The 21,604-nt window shown below is 35.6% G+C and overlaps 3 protein-coding genes across 5 annotated transcripts; 1 reads left to right on the top strand and 2 right to left on the bottom strand.

Annotated features, from left to right (window-relative positions):
* Window positions 1-1,585: 1,585 nt before the first annotated feature.
* On the bottom strand, window positions 1,586-4,700 carry LOC109185881 (probable beta-1,4-xylosyltransferase IRX9). Its single transcript, XM_019335848.1, has 3 exons — window positions 3,624-4,700; window positions 2,849-3,095; window positions 1,586-1,939 (listed from the first exon to the last, which is right to left on the bottom strand). The coding sequence occupies exons 1-3, from the start codon at window positions 4,313-4,315 to the stop codon at window positions 1,826-1,828; spliced, it is 1,053 nt and encodes a 350-aa protein (XP_019191393.1). The 5' UTR covers window positions 4,316-4,700; the 3' UTR covers window positions 1,586-1,825.
* A 110-nt stretch (window positions 4,701-4,810) lies between these two features.
* On the bottom strand, window positions 4,811-9,056 carry LOC109185879 (DEAD-box ATP-dependent RNA helicase 57). The gene is made up of 12 exons (XM_019335844.1): window positions 8,863-9,056; window positions 8,173-8,296; window positions 7,945-8,069; window positions 7,735-7,826; window positions 7,537-7,633; window positions 7,373-7,453; window positions 7,058-7,290; window positions 6,435-6,629; window positions 6,265-6,355; window positions 5,645-5,767; window positions 5,308-5,458; window positions 4,811-5,220 (listed from the first exon to the last, which is right to left on the bottom strand). Exons 1-12 carry the CDS (start codon window positions 8,941-8,943, stop codon window positions 5,018-5,020), a joined length of 1,596 nt encoding a protein of 531 aa, XP_019191389.1. The 5' UTR covers window positions 8,944-9,056; the 3' UTR covers window positions 4,811-5,017.
* A 6,369-nt stretch (window positions 9,057-15,425) lies between these two features.
* On the top strand, window positions 15,426-20,978 carry LOC109185896 (lipid phosphate phosphatase gamma, chloroplastic). 3 transcript variants are annotated; one of them, XM_019335871.1, is made up of 2 exons: window positions 15,426-16,317; window positions 20,668-20,978. In XM_019335871.1, exon 1 carries the CDS (start codon window positions 15,628-15,630, stop codon window positions 16,297-16,299), a length of 672 nt encoding a protein of 223 aa, XP_019191416.1. In that variant the 5' UTR covers window positions 15,426-15,627; the 3' UTR covers window positions 16,300-16,317; window positions 20,668-20,978. The 3 variants fall into 3 exon arrangements, with proteins under 3 accessions (XP_019191416.1, XP_019191415.1, XP_019191414.1); XM_019335870.1 differs by lacking the exon at window positions 20,668-20,978 and adding an exon at window positions 18,913-19,167 and having other exon boundaries at window positions 15,427-16,317; XM_019335869.1 differs by lacking the exon at window positions 20,668-20,978 and adding an exon at window positions 18,803-19,167 and having other exon boundaries at window positions 15,433-16,317.
* Window positions 20,979-21,604: the final 626 nt, after the last annotated feature.

Raw genomic sequence — 21,604 nt, 5'->3', positions numbered from 1 at the left:
GATTTAGTTGTTCATACGGTTAACTTAGTTTGACTTCCCACGTACCAACTTATTTACCTTCTTGGTTTGAACCGATTAACTATGAACCGTCAAAGTTGGTTTACCTCATTGTGTTCGTTTGCTGACTAAGATTACTCAATGCACACTCTCCAGTAGTGATTGGGATTTTCCTCGTAACTCAGATATTAATTAGTCATACCTTTAACTTAGTTTGACTTCCCAAAATAACAACCTATTGACATTCTTGATTTGAACAAGTTAATTATGGGTTGTGTTTTTGTTTTTGTTTTTTTTAAACAAAAGATCAATTAACTTTTTTCAGTTTGAGCCAATCAACTATAAACTAAGTTGATTTCCCTCCTTGTGTTCCTTGGCTGATTAGGCCATTAGGGTTACTCAATGCACACCATCCAATCGAACGGTTCTCTTCTCCGGCAGTTTTTTTTTTTTTTTTTTTTTTTTTTTTTTTTTAATTTGTTGTCGCCGGAAATATCGTCGGAATTTTTTAACCGATTATTCCAGGTGAAAAACCTGCTATTGGATTTATTTGACTCAAAATAACAAGTTGAATGACCTAATTGTAACTTTTAAAAGTTGAAGGACCTAATTGCTCTTTTGCCTATAGTTTAAGGGTCTATTTGACCCTTTTCCCTATTACAAGTTTAACTCTTAATAGAAGTCTATTAGCCTTCTCGGTTTGAGCCAATCAGTTATAACAACCTAAGCCAGTTTACTTCTTTGTAGTCTTTTACAGATTAAAACGTACCACAAAACAGAGTTTACCTAGTGCATACTCTTGGATAATACCTGGTGCATCGCTCAAAAAAAAAAAATATGAATTAGTCATTTCTTGATTTTGTTGTATAATTAAGGCAGTTGTGATTGCTTTACTACGTTGTTAAACAAATGTTACAGATAATGTGTTACCCAACCAAAAGACAAACATATCGAGTAGCTGTTGACAGCCAACGTTTTGTATGATAACACAAGGCGAACGTTGATTGATTGAATATTATTTGAATGCACACCACAAATTAAGTTGTGAAAAACCACATTTATTTATTTATTTTAATTGAAACGTGGATGTTGGCACTGGCCGACAATATTCTTATAATTATCGATGAACATATTAACCTAATTAGAATTAAATATTTCCAAAAAGTAACAGCAAACTTATTATTTTATTATTATTTTTTTAATCTGTAGAAGTGATAAACTTTAATTTATAGAAAAGTCTGTTGTTGCTATTTGAAGATACACTCTAGGTGAAATCGGTTTTATGACCCTAGTCAACAAATGACCAAAAGAGATTACACATAGCTGACCGGCTCAAACCAAGACGGCCAATAAACAACATCCACGTACAGAAAGTCAAACTTGAAATCTTGTAGTTAACAAATCAACTATTCAACTAACTTGGCTCGGACTTGCCCCATGGAGGGGTAAACTTGAAAAGAAGAACAAAAAAATAAATATGTATATCAACCGCTTTTTGTATTCTAGGAAAGCCAAATCTATCTTCAAACAAGATCTTATCGAGGCTAGGCAAACACACACGTAACCACCCTCATATTGAAGAGACAACTTTGCAAGAAAATTATTTCAGTATTTAACATTTCAATTTTTTTTTCCTAAAATAATTATTACATGAAGAAAAAGTATTAAGAAAAAGGAGTAGAATGCCAACTATTGCAACATAAAAATTTTGACAAAAACTATGAGATTGGATCTCTTCATTTCCATGAAATTGCTGGCCATGGTCTTTGGCTTTTAACTATCAACTAACTTGGCTAAACCATCAACACACAAGAAAATGATGTTGTGTTCATAATGATTGGAGATTCCATAAAAGGACTTTTGAGCAATCATCCTCTTGAGGAATCCCCATCAACTTCGCCTCATCTTCAATCACCTCCTTTCTCACAAATTTCAGTGAATCCTGTATGTTGACAATACATTAAACAATATATTATTAGGAGATAAGTCGAATCAGTCTTGTCCCGCATTCCCACGATACGTGGACAATAGTGCAGTATGTAAGAAAAAAAAATTAAAGTGAAAAGTTGTTTTGCTTTTTTATATATTTCATATATTAGTTAGCTTGTTACATCACTTGTTTGTCAATGGTGTTGTTGAACCTTCCATAGCTGTCCTGTTGATTATATATATGGTGTATGGTATGGTCATTTATTAGGGGCTTTTTTTAAGCAATTAAGAATGTGTCGACATCCTAAGATTAGTTGTTGCTTTCATTTCTTAATAATCATTAGCAGAAATGATTATGAGATTGTGCCTAATTGGCTATATATATATATATATATATATGTTCAGTTCCAATGTAAACAGTGCTTCCTATGCGGTTGGTGCGGATTGCACCATTAGGTATGTATAAATGCACCACACAGTGTTCGAAAATGCACCAGAATGAAATGTCACAAAATGCACCACACTTAATTGTGTATTTTCAGACACTTTATAGTGCATTTATGCATACCTAATGATGCAATTCGCACTGATCGCACGAGAAACACTGTTCACACAAGAACATGACCCTATATATATATGGTAAGTAATAATATAAGTTAGCTTTATATAGTTGCAATTTTTTTATATTTCTGATAACACTCTATATAATCAGGTATATCATATTTGATTGTATCGTAACGTTAGTATAAGAGTCAATAGTACTCTAGTTGAATGAATTGTAGTGTTAGTATCCGTGTTAACAATACCGTACCCTATTGCATTAACCAGGGTACCGTTAACATCGTAAATTAAATTTTTTTTATACAAAGATAATTATAGTGATGTGTATAGTGGAAGGGGGGAATGAAAAGAGGGTAAATACCTGAGAGGTGTCTTGGAGAGAAGATGTACGGCCCCATCTCTCAGGATCCCAAAGAATTGAACTGTTGAATGCAAAATTGGAAACCCTAATTGCAGGCTTTTGATCATCATCATAATCTGTTTGATTATTCATGTTTGCTCTCTTCAAATGCCATCCTATTACCTCTGAAGAATCACACACTGGCCCTTCTATCACCACTTCATTCTTGTTTGCTGACAACAATGCCACTGGCCATGTCCCAAATACCCTGCAATTATTTCCTCCCATTCATCAAACCATTCACCAAAAACCCAAAAACCAAATGTCGATTTTGGATTATGTATGATGTCTACAAGGTTTCAAGTTCGACTCCTTGTGGAAGCTGTCTATTGGCCTTCTCGGTTTGAATTGGTTAGTTATAGGCAACTTAGACTAGTTTATCTCGTTCTAGGGTCACAAGGCAGGCAATTGTGGGCTTTCTTGTAAATTGAAGTTTATGTATGATGTGATACCTTAGATATAGGGCATAAAGAAAGTTGAATACTTTGAGTGGTTACACAATATCACCTACCCAAACTGAGATTTGTTTCTAAGAATCTCTGTATTGTTTAATCTGTGGGGTATAATTTCATTATCAATTTTGAAATTATCCAAAACCTTGCATTGTCCGCCTGGAACAGTTTGCAATAATCCTGGTTTTCTATGCAGGAAAACATGGCATGATATCGATTCTAGAGTTGCAGAAAGTTGATGGAAAAAGAAAACATGAAATGCAGTTAAGAGAAAGAAGACGTACTCGATTGATCTGAGATGATGGAAGAAGCTGAGATCATAGACATTGAAAAGCCCAGCGAAATGAACAATCCCACTCAGCCTGTGGTGTTCGATGTGGTTCAGAGCAACATTCCTCTGATGATCAAGCTCCTCCTGGATGTCGGTGAAGTTCTCCTTGGACACCAGGTGTCTGTACATGATTCCCGTCTTTCTTAGTATCTCAGAAACCTCAGAATCCTCGGACTGCTGCTCCACAACCACCCACACGAGCGGCTGAGGCACCAGCCTCAGCGTGCTTGCCAGCCGCCTTATCAGCGCCCCTCTGAGCTGGTTTCTCGCGCTTGTTGGGGTGACAATGATTATAAGCCTCCGCGGGTCCAGATCCTCTGCCACCCCCTTTGCCTGCAGCTTCTTGGAGAGTGCGGGTTTTGATGCATTGTTGGACCTTGCTGGCTCTGCAGAAAAATTTCTACCTAACAAAGTCGCGTTCAAATTCTGATCACCCTGTGTTCTTGTTCCATGTGGGATCTCGACAGGCTTTCCGGTGTAATTCGCTTGAGCTTTCGAGACAGAAAGCTTCCCAGAAAATATCGACGCCTTCCCAGCTGGAGCAAAGCCTGTGAAGAACCCCATCACAAAACACAGCAGAAAATGGACTATGGCTTTCTTCCATAGCTGTACTTTCTTCTTTGATCTCTCCATGGATCCCATCATGCAAAGCCTTATTCTCTGCAGAATTTGGCTACCTGTGGGGGATATTGCAGGCTAAAAAATACAGAATGTAAATTATATACTTCAGGCTGAGATGGTAGGGGGGAGAAATTTTCTTTTCTTTTTTTGTTTTTTTTTTTTGATTTTTTTTTTTAAATATGGCGGGAGGGTAGCCAACAAACAAATGATTAAGTGTTGGTTGGGCTTCTGGCTTATGGTCTCATTGGCTGAAGCTTTTCTTGAAAAGTCCATAGCTTAAAGTAAAAGGAAAAAAGAATCATAGACTGGATCCTAGTAGCTTTCTTGCACCAAATATTAGTTGGGGGATGCAAGCTCATGACCTAAATTTATTCAAAAATTAATTATTAAAATGCTTAACACCTCCCAACATCCCTAAAGAGACTATTTTTTTAATGAAAAAAATAAGAATATTTCAACTGCAGTTTGCAACCTCCAGTTCATGAATATCAAATGTCAACCTCGGCAGGTGACAACATATTCTCAGGAATTGACACTTTTTTTTCTTTTTCTTTCTTGTCCAACAAAATGTACAATGATTTCTTCAAATGACAGAAAACAGATCTCTATGACAGATGTGTAGTTCATAAGGAACATTTTCAGGTATTGTCTAAGATTAGCAAGTTACGAACTCACAACAACAAAACTTTCCTTCCCACGAGGTGGCCGGGGAGTGTAATTTATGTTTTAATCGTCTTGGGGTCCTGTTGAAATCGATTCTCTTTGCGGTCTGTGCTTCCTCCATTTCTTCTTGGACATTGACATGATCCAGTCGGGAACCTCGCCTCCAGATGCAGTAATAACATTAGCTATGTTCCGCAGAAACTGGACATCAGCTTCTGTGTAGAAGGTGATGGCCTCTCCACTCCTTCCCGCTCTCCCAGATCGCCCTATTTTGAACATCAAAATGTGTAGTTTCAGTAACCATCATGAAGAAGAAGAAGAGAGGCTGGAAGCTATAGTCCGAAGTTATATACCAATTCTGTGAATGTATGCAGAAGAAGAATCTGGAAAATCATAATTGATGACACAATTGACACCTTTGAAATCCATACCACGGGCAATAACATCTGTTGCGATTAAAACCCATGTTTTTCCGGCTCTAAAGTTATCAACTGCATTTTCTCTCTGCATTCATTAATTTGGGTCAGTAAATAAAATATTAAATTGTTTCTGTGGTTAATGAGGCTGGCATTATTATGTAAACAAGAATATATTATATATACGAATCCACACCTCCAAGCCCTCTCTTACAGAGGTAAAAATGATGTGGATTACAATTGGAATGACACAAGGAATCGGCTATAAACTTGCCTGTTTTTGCGAGAGATCTGAGTGTATTACATCTGCTCTAATGTCATCAAACTTCACCTCATTGTACAGCTCCTTAGCCCTCTCTTTGTTTTGAACAAATATTAGCACTGGTGGATTCAAACTCTGCCACAAATAATAAATGTTTAAGTCTTTAAGATGAGCAAAAAATGCATATAGTATAACAATGTGTATTCTGCAAGTAATAAGCATCAGCAATAAAGATTGGAAATTCAGAAAAGTAAAGAACTGTTAATGGGGTCAAAAACCTCCAGATGACACCGTTCAGGATCATTGTCGTATAACATACAAAATGAAGATTTGGAAGTTCGTCACCTTCTCATTTAAAAAAGGGGAAGGGTTGATATAATTTTTCATACAAATCAGTATGTTGAAAGAAGCTAATGAGTATAAGATGTATATATAATCACTTTGATGAAACTGAAATCCAAAGTTTCTCCATGCTTCCATTCATATAAAGTAAGAAGGGCAAAGATCCCTACCAAAAAAAGTAAGAAGGACAGAGAAAAAATAACAGGAAGAAGTAAGGTCGACAATAGAAGAGAGACTAAACTGTGCTTTAAAAAGGGTAGAGACAATTCTATTTGCTAAAAGGAGCATACCTCTGAAAAGGTTTGGCGAAGAGCAATAAATTTTCCTTCTTCACTTCCTACAAACACCAGTTTCTGCTTAATTGTTTCAGAAGCAGAATTTCTGTAAAAGTTTGAAGGAATTTGAGTTTAAGAATAACGGTTCAATTTCAGATCTTTACTAAAAGGCATTTAGTACTTACTTCCGACCAATGATAACACGAACAGCATCATGCATGATTGTCCGTGCAATCTTTTCAACCTCGTCCGGTAAAGTAGCGCTGAACAGTGAGTGCAAAATTGAAGGATTTGAGCAAGCTTTGAACACTGAATCAACCTGCTCCATCAAGCCCAGCTCAAAAAGCTTATCAGCTTCATCCAAGACAAGAAATTCAACCCTGTTCAGATACACATGCAAAAATGATTTTTCTCATGCACAAAGATGGTGAATTTGCAAAACTGTACCAGGGTTTTTAGCCAGAAAATAGAATTTATTTTGCACAGAGAAGAGACATTTTTTGTTTTTCAAACCTAAAAATTCTAAATTTCATTTTTCTCATGTACAAATGTGATGAATTTGCATAAGTATAGATGCCCATCACAAATTTGCAACTGGTCTGTTTCAAGTATTTGCTACGGGTTTTTTTTTTTTTTTAAGTCTCTTCTCTGAGCAAAATAAATTCTATTTTCTGGCTAAAAAAATACTGGTACAATTTTGCAGTTGGAAAGCTAAAAAACATCGTCTCAAGAAACATATAAGCATGTAACCTAATCCAATAAAAATCTCTCTTTCCCTTTAAAAAAAAGTAACGATGGTTCAACATACCTACTTAAATCAAGCTTTCTTTTGTTAATAGCATACTGTAAGCGAAATGGTGTTGATATGAGTATATCACAATGAAGCACTGAAAAGTCAGCACTTTTTGCAAGTTGTTTAGTCATCAATTTGATATGGAATTCCTTTCTTTTGGTTAACTTCTTGCATTCTCTTGCTGTCTGAGCAGCTAACTCTCTTGTAGGGCAAAGAATTACAGCTCGGACACCATCTTTAGAAGTTTGCTGGACAAGCAAAACCATTGTCAGAAAACTTCCAGTGACCATTTCATTCAAATGTAATGCAGGTGCCAATATGTAATAGTACCTTGAGCTTCATAAGTATTGGACAGACAAAAGCAAATGTTTTTCCAGAACCAGTTTGTGCACAAGCAAAACATTCACGTCCCTAACATTTCAGACAAATAGTATTTACAAAGAAGGAAAGTGATAACAATTATAAAGAATAAAGTGATTTTGATGAGATCATACAGATAGGATGACTGGAATAGCCTGCATTTGAATTGGTGTTGGCTCTTTGAATCCTAGTTTTGCCAGATTGCGTAACAGGTATGATTTGCATCCAAACCTGGATGACCGATGACATATTACCAATAAGATTTACAATCTGGAAAATAATGCTTGAGATCAAATTTATTAAGTGCATTAAAGAAAATGTACGAGGACCACCTTGATTTTAACTCTGTAAAGCTCTGTAGACATGAAGGAACATTACTCCCAGAAACATGAATATTGTGTTTCTTCCGGAAAATTGCATCCCGCTGCAAGGGGGAAATAAATTGTATTAATAATCTCATTTGTATTCCCCACAATGGTCAAATGTGTTCCAATCTGGCATCATATGCCTTGAAAGAAAATGAGAAATAGAAAGAGAAGAACCTCCAATTGTCTATAGTATTCCTTCTTTCCCTCTAAAATTTCACTTCCACGATGCTCCTTTCCTTCACCATCAGCTTCTGTTTTTGATTTAGAACTTGTGAATACACTGAATCCTTCAACTGGGTCTAGAATTGATTCCATGAAAACACAGAATGAGCAAAATTAGCAATTGGCAAAGTCATTACCCATTATTCTTTTCAGACCTATCTGTTAATAAACATAAATGACCTGAAACTGCTCCCTTCCTCTTCCTTTTCTTACTAACACGCAATGATGTATGTTCCTCCTTCTGAGTACTTCCATAGTCAATCAAATTCAACTCCTCTGCTGCTTCATCACTTTCTTTTTTCCCCTTAACACAAAGAATAAGAAGACAAATAAAACCATCAGCTTATTGGAAATATCTCTTATGAGACCGTCTAACGGATCTTTATCCATAAAACAAATGATAGATGTTTTTCATAACTATTACCATTGTCCTCATAAGTAACTCTTCAAACCCTAATATTACATTTTGATTTAAAAGTATTCAATTTTTAAGTATAACACTTTCTCTCATTACTAACAATCAATCAATTTATACATAATTAGTATTACATTTTGAGTATTATATTTTGATTCAAAAGTATTATTCTTATTCTTGATTAGTATTACATTACCAGACATATCCTATCCTACCCCGACCCGAATCACAAGAGACTCACCCCAGATTAACAATGCATAAACACCTACATCTACTAATGCACGCATTTATCAAACTGAAACCGCTCTTTCGGAAACTATTAAGTAAACTTAGGGTCCTTGTAGTGTTATATAATGGCAAACATCAGTCCATCACATACAACATAAAGAAAAACGTTTTTGTACCAATTTATGATTGTTTTTTAAGAATTAAGAGAATGGTTCGAAGAACAGTACCTTGAATCTATCAAAAACATCGGCGAACTTTTTGCGGTTGAAATTTGTCCCCGCGAACAGAAAAGAGGTGTCCCGATCCATTTCCGAACTACAATTTTTTTTGCGTTGCAGAATTTTCCGAGTTAGAAAGGGAATATATATTCAGAATCGCTGGTTGTTTTTGAAACTTACTAGGGTTCTACGTTAGCTGAAGCTTGAAGGGGTTTAAGGTCTGGAGGGTGTATTTTGTTGCTTCCGAGTTCCAATTCAGATCCTTTGAAAAATACTGTTTTGACCCTCTATCATGTCTTTGTATTGGGGCAATGTTGTCATTCCAGCTTTAAACTTTTTTAAAACTAATGTTTACAATTTTTATTTTTTATTTTTTTAGATCTATTGGAAGGGGACACCCGCAGGTAGTATTTATGGAGCCAATTACAAATTTTGATGACTGTAATATTTACGGAGTACAATTTTAGTTCACTTTAAACATTTTTAAATATTTACAAATTTAATTAATAAATTAAAATTTTACCCTCTATAGTCTATATGCTTTAAAAAGTGTCACTCTTCCATAGCTAGGACTATGAGGTGAAAAATAAGGGGAAATAATCATTTTTAAATGAAAATATTTAAATTTAATATTTATTATTTCACTATTGAAAATATCATTTAAATAAATTTTTGTAATAAAATGTTTATACATTTAATACTCATGTCCATGATAGGCAAAATAAACAAAATATACCACTTAGAGTGTATTTAGGAGAGTATTATAATTAAATAGGTTGAGTAGTAAGTAGTAACGATGATGTTGAATGGTAGAATTATAGTGTCATGAGCTCCTGATATTATATTGGACATAATAACAGTTGTGATATTAAAATAATGGAATTGTATTACTCTTAATTATAATAGTTGTGATATTATAAAAATTACATTTTTTTATCATTAATTGTAAGATAATAGCATTTAGTATACTCTGTTATTACTTATTAGTAGAGACGTATCCATAAATCTTATTCAATAGGGATGAAAGATTAAAACTAATGAGATATTTAAAAAAAAAAAAAAAACAATTAGACCAAGTCATAAATATTGTTAACTAGGGATGAAAATCAAAATACATCCAAACGAGATAAAAATATTTTTTGAAAGAAAACACATTTTAAATCACTCATCAATATTTTTAAAAAAATCACAATGTTATAAATAAAAAAAAAAAATTCAATTAGAACTATCGCCATTTAAGATGGACACCACATACCTTACCATTTAAGCTAGCTACCCCCACTATCCTCAATGTGGATCCACCCTTAGTTATCGGTAACGTCGCTTTTAGTACTCAATTTGTTATTAGTGTCATGCCACTTTTACTTTTTGTCATTAGTTCATTACATAAATATATTTGTCTAAAGTTTCGTTTGTTATTCAAAAACCTGAGTTGATCATGGAAATTAATGGAGTTTTAGACTGAGATTATCCTAGCAAAGATAGCATTGGCAAGATGATGTGAAAATTCAGAAAAGCATTGTTTATTTTGATGGGTTGTCCATGTGACTAGCAAATTTGCTATGCAACTTTTGTTGCCGCCACAATACTTATTTATTATTTCTTTTATTTTTCTTTTGCCTTATGACTTTTTTTTTCCTTAAATATCTCTCTTTAAGAACATCGGTAACAATAAAATTCAAAATGATTTGTTTTGTCAGCCCAATTAGAAAAGAGAACAAAAATATATATAAAATATTTTTAAGGTGGTCACTAGCTAACAATCACTTTCTTTTTTAAAAAATCATGTATTATGAGGGAAAAACCAACTCATAAATAGAAATGCTCTAACTATGACCTTCTTACACTAATTATTTTAATAATCGAAAATCATATAACTCTAAGATTGCAGATCAAACTTTCTATATCCTAACATAAAATTAAAAGGTTAATGATACTTGACTACAAGTTATTGCCTTAATGGCAAATATACCTAAGACTTAAAGATCCAAACTTGCAATTCTTCCTATTTTATAATATGAACATCTATCTCCATTTCGCACAACGTGGTCCGAACATCAATTGTCCATTTCATTATTTAAACACTGGTAGGGAGTTGATGGGCAAGTAAGACAACCATGGCGGAGAGTTTGAAGGATGCATGAAGGGGTTATTGGGGTTAGGTGGAAACTTGAGAGGTTTAGTGGGGGTTGAGGGAGAAGGTAAAGAAGTGAGTACATTTTCTAATACTTTAAAATACAATAGAGGTCAGTAGAAAAGATAATCAAATTAAATTTTGCTTTAAAAAAAATTATCAAATAAACTTATAAACAACTAAACTTGTTGAATTTGTGTAATTTGGCTATTGAATTACAAATGTGTGCAACTAAGTCATCATATAAGCAAAAAATGTGTAATTTGTATTATTTACATGTTACCAAAAGGGTTTTCAGAAAAAAGTGTAATTTGTATCATTAATCATAGGCTGAAACGTTTACAATAAGGATTGATGGAATGGTCAAACATTCCTTACAGTCGCAAATTTGAAGTTGAATTCTTTGGAGGAACTTTAAACTTTTTTAATGATATGGTCAAACGTTCCCAAGTCTGACTCTGATTGAATAGTATTACACACCATCTGAGTATCTATTTCTACTCTTCTATCCATTAACAATATCTCCATCTGGCTAAACTGTATATCATAGTTCATATGAGTCTCTTTTTTATTGCATGTTTGTCACCCAGGATGATATTAACATACGCCATGGCCAGTTTTATCATTTCATGCTTTATGAAAAAAAAACTCGCCACATGAGAGGAAGAAACTCGTCAAAATAACGAGAGGAAAAACACAAAAATTGCAAACAAACTAAAACAGTTAAACAAAACAAAGGGAAATAACCGTGCGGAAATAAAGGAGTAACGACCGGTAGCGATGGTGAAGACAATGAAGGTGGACGTTATCTGCAGTAGAGATGGCGGCAGGGGAAGACGATCGGACGGCGGTGGCTGTATATGAATTAGAGGAGTTGGAAATCAAGAGAGAATTAGGGTTAGAAGTCGTCCTTAATTGCTTAGTTATTTGTATACATTTTGAAATTATTAATTATTTTTTAAGTGGAGGTTAACAAAAAAAGGACCTTTAAAAAAAGAAAAAAGAAAAAAGGGAGGTTACATGACTGTTTTCCTATATAATTTTTTTTTTTTTTTTGCTTATTTAATGATTTTATTAACACAAAACAGAAATTCTCATTAACCAACAAGTAGAAAAAAAGAACAAGAAACTCAGGTAGACAATTGTCCCAGCACACCAGAGTAACCTACGACAAGCCCTTCGCTACTAAACAATCCACCGATCACACGCCTTATTAACTGAACGACAAATAAACTGAAAAATACATGAAGTAAAAAAAAAAAAGCTAACCCACTACAATCACATACCACTATACCAACATAAGAAATATCAAAAGGACGCAAAGAAAGAGAGTTACATAGATTAAAACAATCAGAATGAACCACCACCTCTCCACTCTATTTTTTTTCCAACTTAGTTCCCGAATTATTATTACTACCACAATCACAATCACACCACACCAATACCATCACCGCCACCGCCACCAACACAACCACCACCATCACCACCACATACTATACTATTATTATTATAAACAAATAATATGTTATTTAAAAAAAAAAAAAAAAACTAAACATAAAATTTGTAATATATTAACTTTTAGTCAAACAATAAAAGATAATTTTATTACTTTCAATTAAACACCATAAAATTATAATAGTTTTTTAAAAAATAAGTCATCTTCTTAATTATTTTCAGAAAAATATTTTCACACAGTTCTATACGAATCCTTAAAATTTCTATGTGAAGCTTTTCTCTCATAAACTCGTGCGTCACCTCACTATATTAAATGCCATGTGATAATGTTAAACATTAGAGTACGACTTGGGTGACACCCAACTAAATTACTTATATCATGCAAGCAAGAAAGGAGACACGCTTAATATTGAAGAATTTAAAATTAAAAATAAAATAAAAAGAAGGCATTGCATACTTTATACTTTTTTTTTCTTTTTTTTTTTTTTTGAAAGCAGAATACTTTATACTTTTTTTTTTTGAAACAAGAATACTTTATACTTGAATAGCGTAGTCTAGGAGTGGTAAAGGGGTTGACCACGTGTAAGAGAACGTGTTTCTAGCCCTCACCCTGTCTTTTATCTGGTTCTTTATATTCCCATTTGATGACAGCAAAATTTTCGAACTTCTCACTTGGACCCCGGAAATGGACTATCATGATACTTGAGTCCCTTATTATTGGAATAAGGCTTAAATTGGCCACTGAACGTAACTAGAAAATGCAATTAAACCACTGAACGAAAAAAAAGTGTAATTAGGTCACTGAACACTCCAAATATATGCAATTTCACCTGATAGCAGGTTATCATCAATTTTAGCAGGTTACCTGTTTACGTGGCAGCTGAGTTGGCATTTTTAATAATTTTTAAATAATTTTAATAAATTTTAATAATACTTTTTTAAAAAACAAAAACTTAAAAAAAAAAAAACGACGGGTCGTATTAGTTTTTATTTTTTATTATTTTTATTCATTTTTTTTTTCAATTTTCTAAAAATTTATTATTAAAATTTATTAAAAATTATTTTAAAATTATTAAAAATGTCAACTCAGCTGCCACGTAAGCAGGTAACCTGCTAAAATTGATGGTAACCTGCTATCCGGTGAAATTGCATACATTTGGAGTGTTCAAGTGGTCTAATTGCACGTTTTTTGAGTGTTCAGTGACCTAATTGCATATTTTTTTCGTTCAGTGACCTAATTGCATTTTCAAAATACGTTCAGTGGCCAATTTGAACCTTATTCCCTTATTATTCAAACATTCATATTTGTATAGTTAAAGACATTTTACACAAAATTATTTTTGACCTAAAGTATGGATTAACTATGGTTTATTAATTACGTATTTCACTTTATTTTATATGCTCAATTTGATTTATGATAATTAATTTTAGTTATTTATAAATATTTTTATTTTAATTAATATATTATTAGAGAATAATACACTTTCTTTTTTTTGAATGCCATTAACTCTATTACAATGTAGTATCTGTTCATAGCTACTTTCTCAACCTACTGAAGCACAAAGAGCGAACTAATAACACATTCACTGAGGCATGGACTCACAATCTCCCATATGAGAGTTCTACCCGAGTACCATCTGAGCACAAGATGCTTGGCGCTTGAAGAAATATATACAAATTACACATAAAAATCAAAATTTAAAAATTACTCTCTCTTGGTATAGTTTTGTTTTTTGTAAAAAAAAAAAAAAAAAAAAAAAAAAAACAGATGCTAGAAGACTGATCGGTGGACTAATTGTGTGACTTGTGATTTATTTTCATATAGTGAATCTGAGGTGAAATGTTTTGAGTTTAAGATTAATTTAGGGTCCGTTTGGAAAGCAGAAAAATGACTTTTGAAAAATGTTTTTTGAAAAATGAGTCATTTTCCATAAAACATTTTCCTTTCCGGTGTTTGGATGCCCAACAGAAAACTGTGTTTGTGTGTTTGGTTCATTTTCTGAAAAATGAGTAGAATTGTATAATTAAAATATAAAAATCAAAATAAAATTGCCATTTAAAGTAATAAACCAAAACAAAATCACAGCAAAATCTTGTCTCTCAAATTGAAATTAATCCCATGTTCATCCACACTAAATTATTCAAAATTGGACTAATAACATTCTCATGGCAGTTGTCGGAAATTCCCATGGACTAGAAACAGCAGCCACAGGCGAACAAAGACCACCGCCATCACTGATTTCTTTGTCCGCCTCCTCAATTTGCCGGCTGGGTGCCAAAGTCCGGACCACCGCCATCACTGATTTCTTTGTCCACCTCCTCAATTTGCCGGCTGGGTGCCAACGTCCAGAGAACTCGCCGGTGTCTGATTAACGATCGGGTCATGGATTCGAGGACGGCGCAGACTGCAAAAGATCGGGTTATGAATTTCGACTTTCCCCAAATTTGATTTCCGCCACTGTACTTAATGTACCTCGAAGACTCAGTCGGCGAAGGATGCTCTAGGACGGAGACGACGAAGGAGAAGGCTTCGAGGACGGCGCAGACTGCAAAAGAGAAGGCTATGGGGGCAGCGCAGTCGATGAGGGAGAAAGAGGCGGAGATGACGGAGGCGACGAACGGGAGAACAGAGGCGGCGAAGGCGTCACTCCGATTCCGACGACGGCGAATCGGCCCATGGGAACGCAGTCCACTGGCAGCTTGTGGAGATAGCAGAGAGAACAAGCGTGAACAGTGCACTTGGAAAATCACTTCCCCCCAAAAAAAGGGGAAGTCATTTTCCGGAAGAATGGGGTTGTTTTCCATTGATAGCAAGTGATTTTTCTTTGACTTCTTATTTATCTACCTAGCCAAACACCACAAACCCGGAAAATGATTTCCTTCCAAACACACCCTTAACGAAATTAGAATCAGCTAAGTATTATGGCCATTAGGGACTCATGTGTGATGGTATAAGATTTTGAGGGGTGAAGGTGAAAATTTGCTGTGTTGAATTTTTCCAATTCTGCGGGTGTTAGATGGGAAAAATGGAGGAGAACAGATGCGATTCATCTTTTTGCTAAACTATATAACACTTCTCTTTCCTCCATAGCCATTTTTCTTCTGTCAACTGGTTTTCTCTTTCGCTTTGCTCTCTCTCAGGCGCTGTGATTGTACACATCGCAGATCTCATTGCGCAATCCGCCATGTCCCACGTTCCGCTGAAGGCCGTGACTCTCACGCACGTCCGGTACCGGAAGGGCGATCAGCTGGGGCATTTCCTGGCCTGGGTGTCGCTGGTGCCCGTCTTCATCACCTTCGGCGGCTTCATCTCCCACTTCATGTTCCGCCGCGAGCTCCAGGGCATGTTCTTCGCCTTAGGCCTGCTTATTTCCCAGATAATCAATGAGGTCATCAAGACGTCGGTCCAGCAGGCCCGCCCCGAGACCTGCGTGATCCTAGAGATGTGCGATTCGCATGGCTGGCCCTCCAGCCACGCCCAATACATGTTCTTCTTCGCCGTCTACTTCACGCTACTCACCCACCGGAGACTGGGATCCTTGTTCCGGTACCAAATGTTGTTCGCTGTTCTTCTGATCTGGCCGTTGGCGATTCTGACTCTCCACTCGAGGGTCTACCTAGGTTATCACACGGTGGCGCAGGTCTTTGCCGGGGCTTCGCTCGGCGCTTTCCTCGGCGCCGCCTGGTTCTGGGTGGTTAATTCTATAATCAGACGTTATTTTACGGCTATTGAGGAGAGCGCTTTTGGGAGGTTCTTTTACATTAAGGACACTTCGGATATCCCCAATGTATTGAAATTCGAATACGAAAATGCTAGGGCTGCTAGGAAACATGTGTCTTACAAGCGTGTGGATTGATACGTGATGATCAGTTCTGTAAGTGTGAATTTTTATTCTGCATTTGATTCATCTGCACAGCATCATTTTGAAGTTTGAATGTCCCAATTGCGCATTTTTTGTTTGTTTGATGGTTTTATTCAATTGCACACCTTTTAATTTCAGTTCAATGACTTAATTGTTAAAAAACAATAAGTTCGGTGATCTTCCAAAATTATATTACTAAAAGTAATTAGACCCCAGGGATCACTTATCTGAATTTGCTTGCTCTGAAGCTTCATTATTTGCTAAAGGCGGCCTCAATTCACAAGAGAAGCGGGAGGGTGATTGAACTGATTAGGTGAAGTTCTGGATTTGAAAAGATTTTTACCATTGTTTATGTTGAGTCCTACATTTTGATAAAATAAGAGAGAACATATGCGTTTATAAGGCCATGAGTTAGATTGGTTGGATTCAATCTTTTAGTTTGGTTTGGCCTATGTGCATTGTAGCCCAATTGAGTGACCTAGGACCCTAGCCCAATCTTAGTTTTTAACATGGTGTCATATAGCCTGTTCATTAAGTGGTCACCCGGTTTGATTCAAAATGGCAGTGTGGTTTGGCCCATGTGCATTATGGCTCAATTGAGTGATCCTAGCCCAATCTTAGTTTATAACAATTTATATATGCTCATTGCCAGAAGGATATACCCTTTATATTGGAGCTAGTTTGTTATAGTTGCTTCAAAGGATATGGTCTTACAGCTAGGCATTTATATATTGATAGGTTTAGTCAACTCAAGGTACTAGATATATCACAAGAACAATATTTGAGGAGAAGAATAATTAGTAGCCCTACATGGCTTGTGATATTGTTAATCTAAATGTCTTGTCAAATTAAGTTTGTTATACCATTATGTCTAGATGCAACGGAGTAATAGCGTGTTTCTAGGGGAGTTGGATTCACGTTCCATGTAAGGAGCATCTATTTATACTATGATACTTGTGAAATATGAGGCATTGACAATTAGGTTGTTCTAGATTAATAGCGTGTTTCTAGGGGAGTGCCTTGACTGCTACACTTGCTGTGACGGCATCTAACAGGCATTAAATGTCATTTAATGCTTGTCTAATCCTTTCAAATTAGCATGTCTGCAGAGTGCAGATCAGAGCTCTCGGGTTTGGCTGCTTAGTAAATTGCTGTGTTAGCTGTGGATTGGGCTTGTTTGGTTGGCCCGGTACCCAATATTCCATTATATATTATAAAATAAATATGATTGATGTGAGCATTCTCACCATGGTCTGTGTTTGCGAATATTTTGAAAGTATGGAGTGAAGCTTTATCGAACCTCTGCGATGCTGTGGAGGACGGAGGATGGAGTCATTCATTGCACTTGCCAAATTAAACCGAAAATGATTGGAATTAGAAAGTCCTAAACGACTAAAATGGGCGAGGATTTGTTGGCTCAAAGGATAAGATACTTTTAAAAGATAACTAAATGTCTTCACAAAAGAGTAAAGACTGTAGAGGTCACCGGGTGTAGGAGAAAAAACATGTGATGAAATTGTTTCTGTTTTTTGGTTCATGGACTGCACTTAGTTTTTGACCTTTAAAAATATATGCTCACTTGATGCAGTGTTGAGGTCCACTGTTTTGGATCTCACCCGCCTCACAAAACATCCTTTTTGTGTGCTAAATGTAACCTAGCGTGTTAAAGCCAATAGTAGATATGTGGACTTGTTCAAACCTTTGGTATGTCTGCCTCGTAGGTTGAATGATATTCTATCTGGCCTGGATTAGGTCAATGTCTCTCAAGTGTGATTTAGTGTTTGCCCAATGGGTAAGGCCATAAAGACCTATGCTACCTGGCCCAATTTGGGTCACAATGTCTTAGCTACTGCTTTAGTGTTTTCCTTTTGATCTTGAGGTTGGAAGGCATAAGATACCTGTGCTTAGGCCCAATTTGGGTCACAATGAATGATCATGAGTTTGCTTCACTTATTCTGTTAATTCTGTCCAAGGACTTGCATCAGTGTGTTTTATTATCAAATATGGATTCCCTCATTTTCAACAAGCTTTTCTGCTCCAAAGCCGCTCTTTCTCCCCCCCAACACTCTAGGTGGACAAACAGATTTTTATCTTTGTAACACTTCAACTACCGTTCTTAAAATTTTCTCTTATCCTAACTCTCTGAAAGACATATTTGACATAGGTATGTGACCATTAAAAACACATGTTATTGCATTGGTTTTTCACTTTTTCCATCATGGCAAGTGGCAACCTTAAGTTGAATCTCAACCATTTTGTGAATGCTACCACTTCTGACAAAATGAACTTTGGTGTTTGTGATTCATAAATTGTGGAAATTATTGTTATTTGTGTAAGTATGCATTTTAGTTTCTCAATTGCTATCCCGGCCAACTAAGATTTGATTTTTTTTTTTTGGTGGCATTTTGGTAAGATTTTCATTTATCTGTGGGCATCCTTCATAAGATTTTCATTTATTTGTGATCTCTTTCCAAATATCCCTTCTTTCTCTTTTCAGGATTGTAGTTCAGTTTCTAATACACACAGCTTAGCTATTATTCACCAGAAGCAACCATTTCAGCAGCAATTCTCAATTTCTCATATCAGTTTTGACTGTTTCTTTCCCAGAATCGCTTCATCTGGACTCTGAAGGTGCTTGGTACCGTTTAAAGGATCCATTGCTGGCACAAGAAGAGGAAAGATAAAATGTGTTTTGACACCTTTTTACACACTATATTCTATTGCTCGTTTGATTCATAGGTTTTTACAGTTTTTCCATAGTATGGCCAAACATTTTATCTTGTAAGCCTGTCTTAAAATAGAACTTCTCAGATGAACTAATCCTTTAATAAGTCTACATAATTCAAATATTTCTCTACACTTGTAGCTAGTTCTTGTTCTTTATTTCTAACTAGTTGATTTTATGTAAGAGATAAAGAAGGGACATGTCGACACAATGGTATAACGCTGACACTTCACAACTGATGGTCAGTTCTCTGCAGTTTGCAGATTAGAACCTTTTCACTGTACTGTGAGAGATTTTGATTTCCCAGGCTAAGATTTCTGCCATATTGTCTTCTGAAGTTCTTGCATTCTGGGGATTTTGACTATCTTTTCTGTCATGGTTTGTGATCAACTGTCTTGATTGTTAGTTAATTCTGAGCTTTGTACTGTTTGGTTAGTTATATATTGAATGGCTTTGAAATTGGTAGTTGGGTTGGCATCATTTCAAGCTAGCATCTTACAGTATTAAAGTCCAATGCCTATAATGCATTACTTGTCACTTTCAAACTTATAAACATTAATGCTTTATATTCCAAGTTGTGCATTCTTGTTTTGGTTTGAAAGTAGTGAAATCACATGGACAAGTACATGAATGCTAACTGTTTGGGGTGGAGTATAGGCCTTTCTCAGTCGGTATTTAAAAAACAGGATTGAACCCCAACTCTGAGAATTTCTATTTGTCCGTGCTTTAGAGCCTGAGTGAAAAAGGTAAATCGTAAGATGTGACTTGACAGTCAGTTTGTTCAGGGCCAATCCATACCTACCATCTCTGGTAGGAATTGAACCCTACATCCAGTTTTAACTTTCTTTGGATTGGTCAACCAGTTGAGTTATACCCCAGGACAATCGGTCAATACAGTTGAATGTTTCTTGCATTCCTTCAACTAGGGAAGTTGAATGTAGCAGGTAGTGTTTCTAACACAGATGAAACTCTTGAAATGGATCAACTGGAAACAAAAGTTTCAAATCTAAACTTGTGAAACTTCCTTTGAAATGGCTCTGGCATCTGTGATCTTAAGGAAGAGCAGAAATCTGTGAGGTTGAGTTTGTGGTGTGCAGCCTTTCAGCTTTTCATTTCCTCTCTGCCCTCATCATCACTGCTTATTATGATCAATCTTTAACTGGTCCCCCTTCTCATCTCCACACCATTTCCATTGTTTCTTTCTTCTCCTCTTCTCCCTTTCACATTAAATGCTTCCTTTTGTGACAGCAACATTTAATTGGCTTTACTAAACAGAAGAATCGTCGCATTCTTTCAGCCAAAACGCGATATCTGATGTCAAGAAGTGCACGCCAAGTTGTTGACTAGGTAGTCACAAGGTTACAATTTTAACTCCCATTAAGAGCGGTCTAGTGATCTTCTTCGTTTGAGCCGATCAGTTAGAACCCACACATTGACAACTAGCAAAATAGGCGGTCAATCTACTTTGAATTAGTTGATCAATTAAACTGTGTCGAGACAGATAAGACCTCAAACTCGTGACCTTCTGGTACAATAATCAAGTTCAACTCAGTTTTTCACCTTTTTTGGTGAAATGTTGATAAATTTTATGCTGATGTAATGGCGGTTTATTTACACCCTGGTATGTTTTTGTTTAGGTGGATGAAGAGACAGAGGACCAAACCAAGTGGAAGATATAGAGAATTATTGATTGGTGGAGATGAAGAGAGAAAAATGTGGGTCATGAATCTGTGGTAGGGATGAAAAGATCAAAAGGAGTTTTGAGTAAAGCTGAGACATTTTGCAGAAATGACATTGCCTCAATTCATCATGTATTATATATGTAGAAAAAAAGTGTAATGAAGCGACAATCATAGGATGCCAAATGCTTCATAAGATTTGTGGGCCATTCTGAAAGACTAGAACAACCACCACCCCACCCACACAATGACACCAAAAATTCAAAAAAGTAAAATTTTAGTTGAAGAGTTTAGTCAAATAAGTGTATAATACTTAGATAGGTTTAGTGTTACAATAAAGTAAGGATGATGAGGGTGGAAGGGTAAAAGGGGCAATTAGTTGGAGATCAAGTTCACACTTCCCCGATTAAAGATCTGTTGTTTGATTTGTATTTAGACAGAGAAGTCGTCTTTTGTCACTAGTTTTGAGAGTAAAAGTAAGCTCCCTTATAAATGAGGAGACGGTTACTTGAGTTGCTCTTTGTCTTGACATGAAGAGTTAAACCTACGTGAGTCAGGTTTGTGTCATATTTTTATCATCATCAATGAATAAAAAATACATAAACGAATGTTATATTCAACGAAACTCAATGGTTCATCAGACATGGTCAAATGCAGGTGCACATAAAGAATCTATCAACTTTAGATATACAATTCACACGGTTGCTGCTGAGGTTCGAATCTTAATCTTTTCTCTCAAATACTGCATATTAAATTAGTGAGCTCGGACTAGCTATATTGGTTTATTTTGGTTGTGGTGTTGGTGGATCTCCTTTTATGCAGTGGCAGAAAGGGTACTGAAAGATCAGTGGACTTTTTGTTTTGTCGTTGGGAGTGGATGCTGCTCTTTTCTCCA

This window comes from Ipomoea nil, unplaced genomic scaffold (assembly GCF_001879475.1).
Source record: "Ipomoea nil cultivar Tokyo-kokei standard unplaced genomic scaffold, Asagao_1.1 scaffold1361, whole genome shotgun sequence".
Lineage (NCBI taxonomy): Eukaryota > Viridiplantae > Streptophyta > Magnoliopsida > Solanales > Convolvulaceae > Ipomoea > Ipomoea nil.
This window is presented reverse-complemented; position numbering and strand designations above follow the sequence as displayed.

Excerpts from the sequence above, each read along its gene's own strand:
- LOC109185881 (XM_019335848.1), bottom strand. The coding sequence starts at position 4,315 with ATGATGGGATCCATGGAGAGATCAAAGAAGAAAGTACAGCTATGGAAG. Across the intron at positions 3,096-3,623 it reads CATCATCTCAGATCAATCGA|GGTATTTGGGACATGGCCAG; the intron begins GTACGTCTTCTT and ends AAATAATTGCAG. Across the intron at positions 1,940-2,848 it reads CTCTCCAAGACACCTCTCAG|GATTCACTGAAATTTGTGAG; the intron begins GTATTTACCCTC and ends GTCAACATACAG.
- LOC109185896 (XM_019335871.1), top strand. The coding sequence starts at position 15,628 with ATGTCCCACGTTCCGCTGAAGGCCGTGACTCTCACGCACGTCCGGTAC.
- LOC109185879 (XM_019335844.1), bottom strand. The coding sequence starts at position 8,943 with ATGGATCGGGACACCTCTTTTCTGTTCGCGGGGACAAATTTCAACCGC. Across the intron at positions 7,634-7,734 it reads TTTACAGAGTTAAAATCAAG|GTTTGGATGCAAATCATACC; the intron begins GTGGTCCTCGTA and ends TCGGTCATCCAG. Across the intron at positions 6,630-7,057 it reads AGAAAGCTTGATTTAAGTAG|GGTTGAATTTCTTGTCTTGG; the intron begins GTATGTTGAACC and ends GTATCTGAACAG.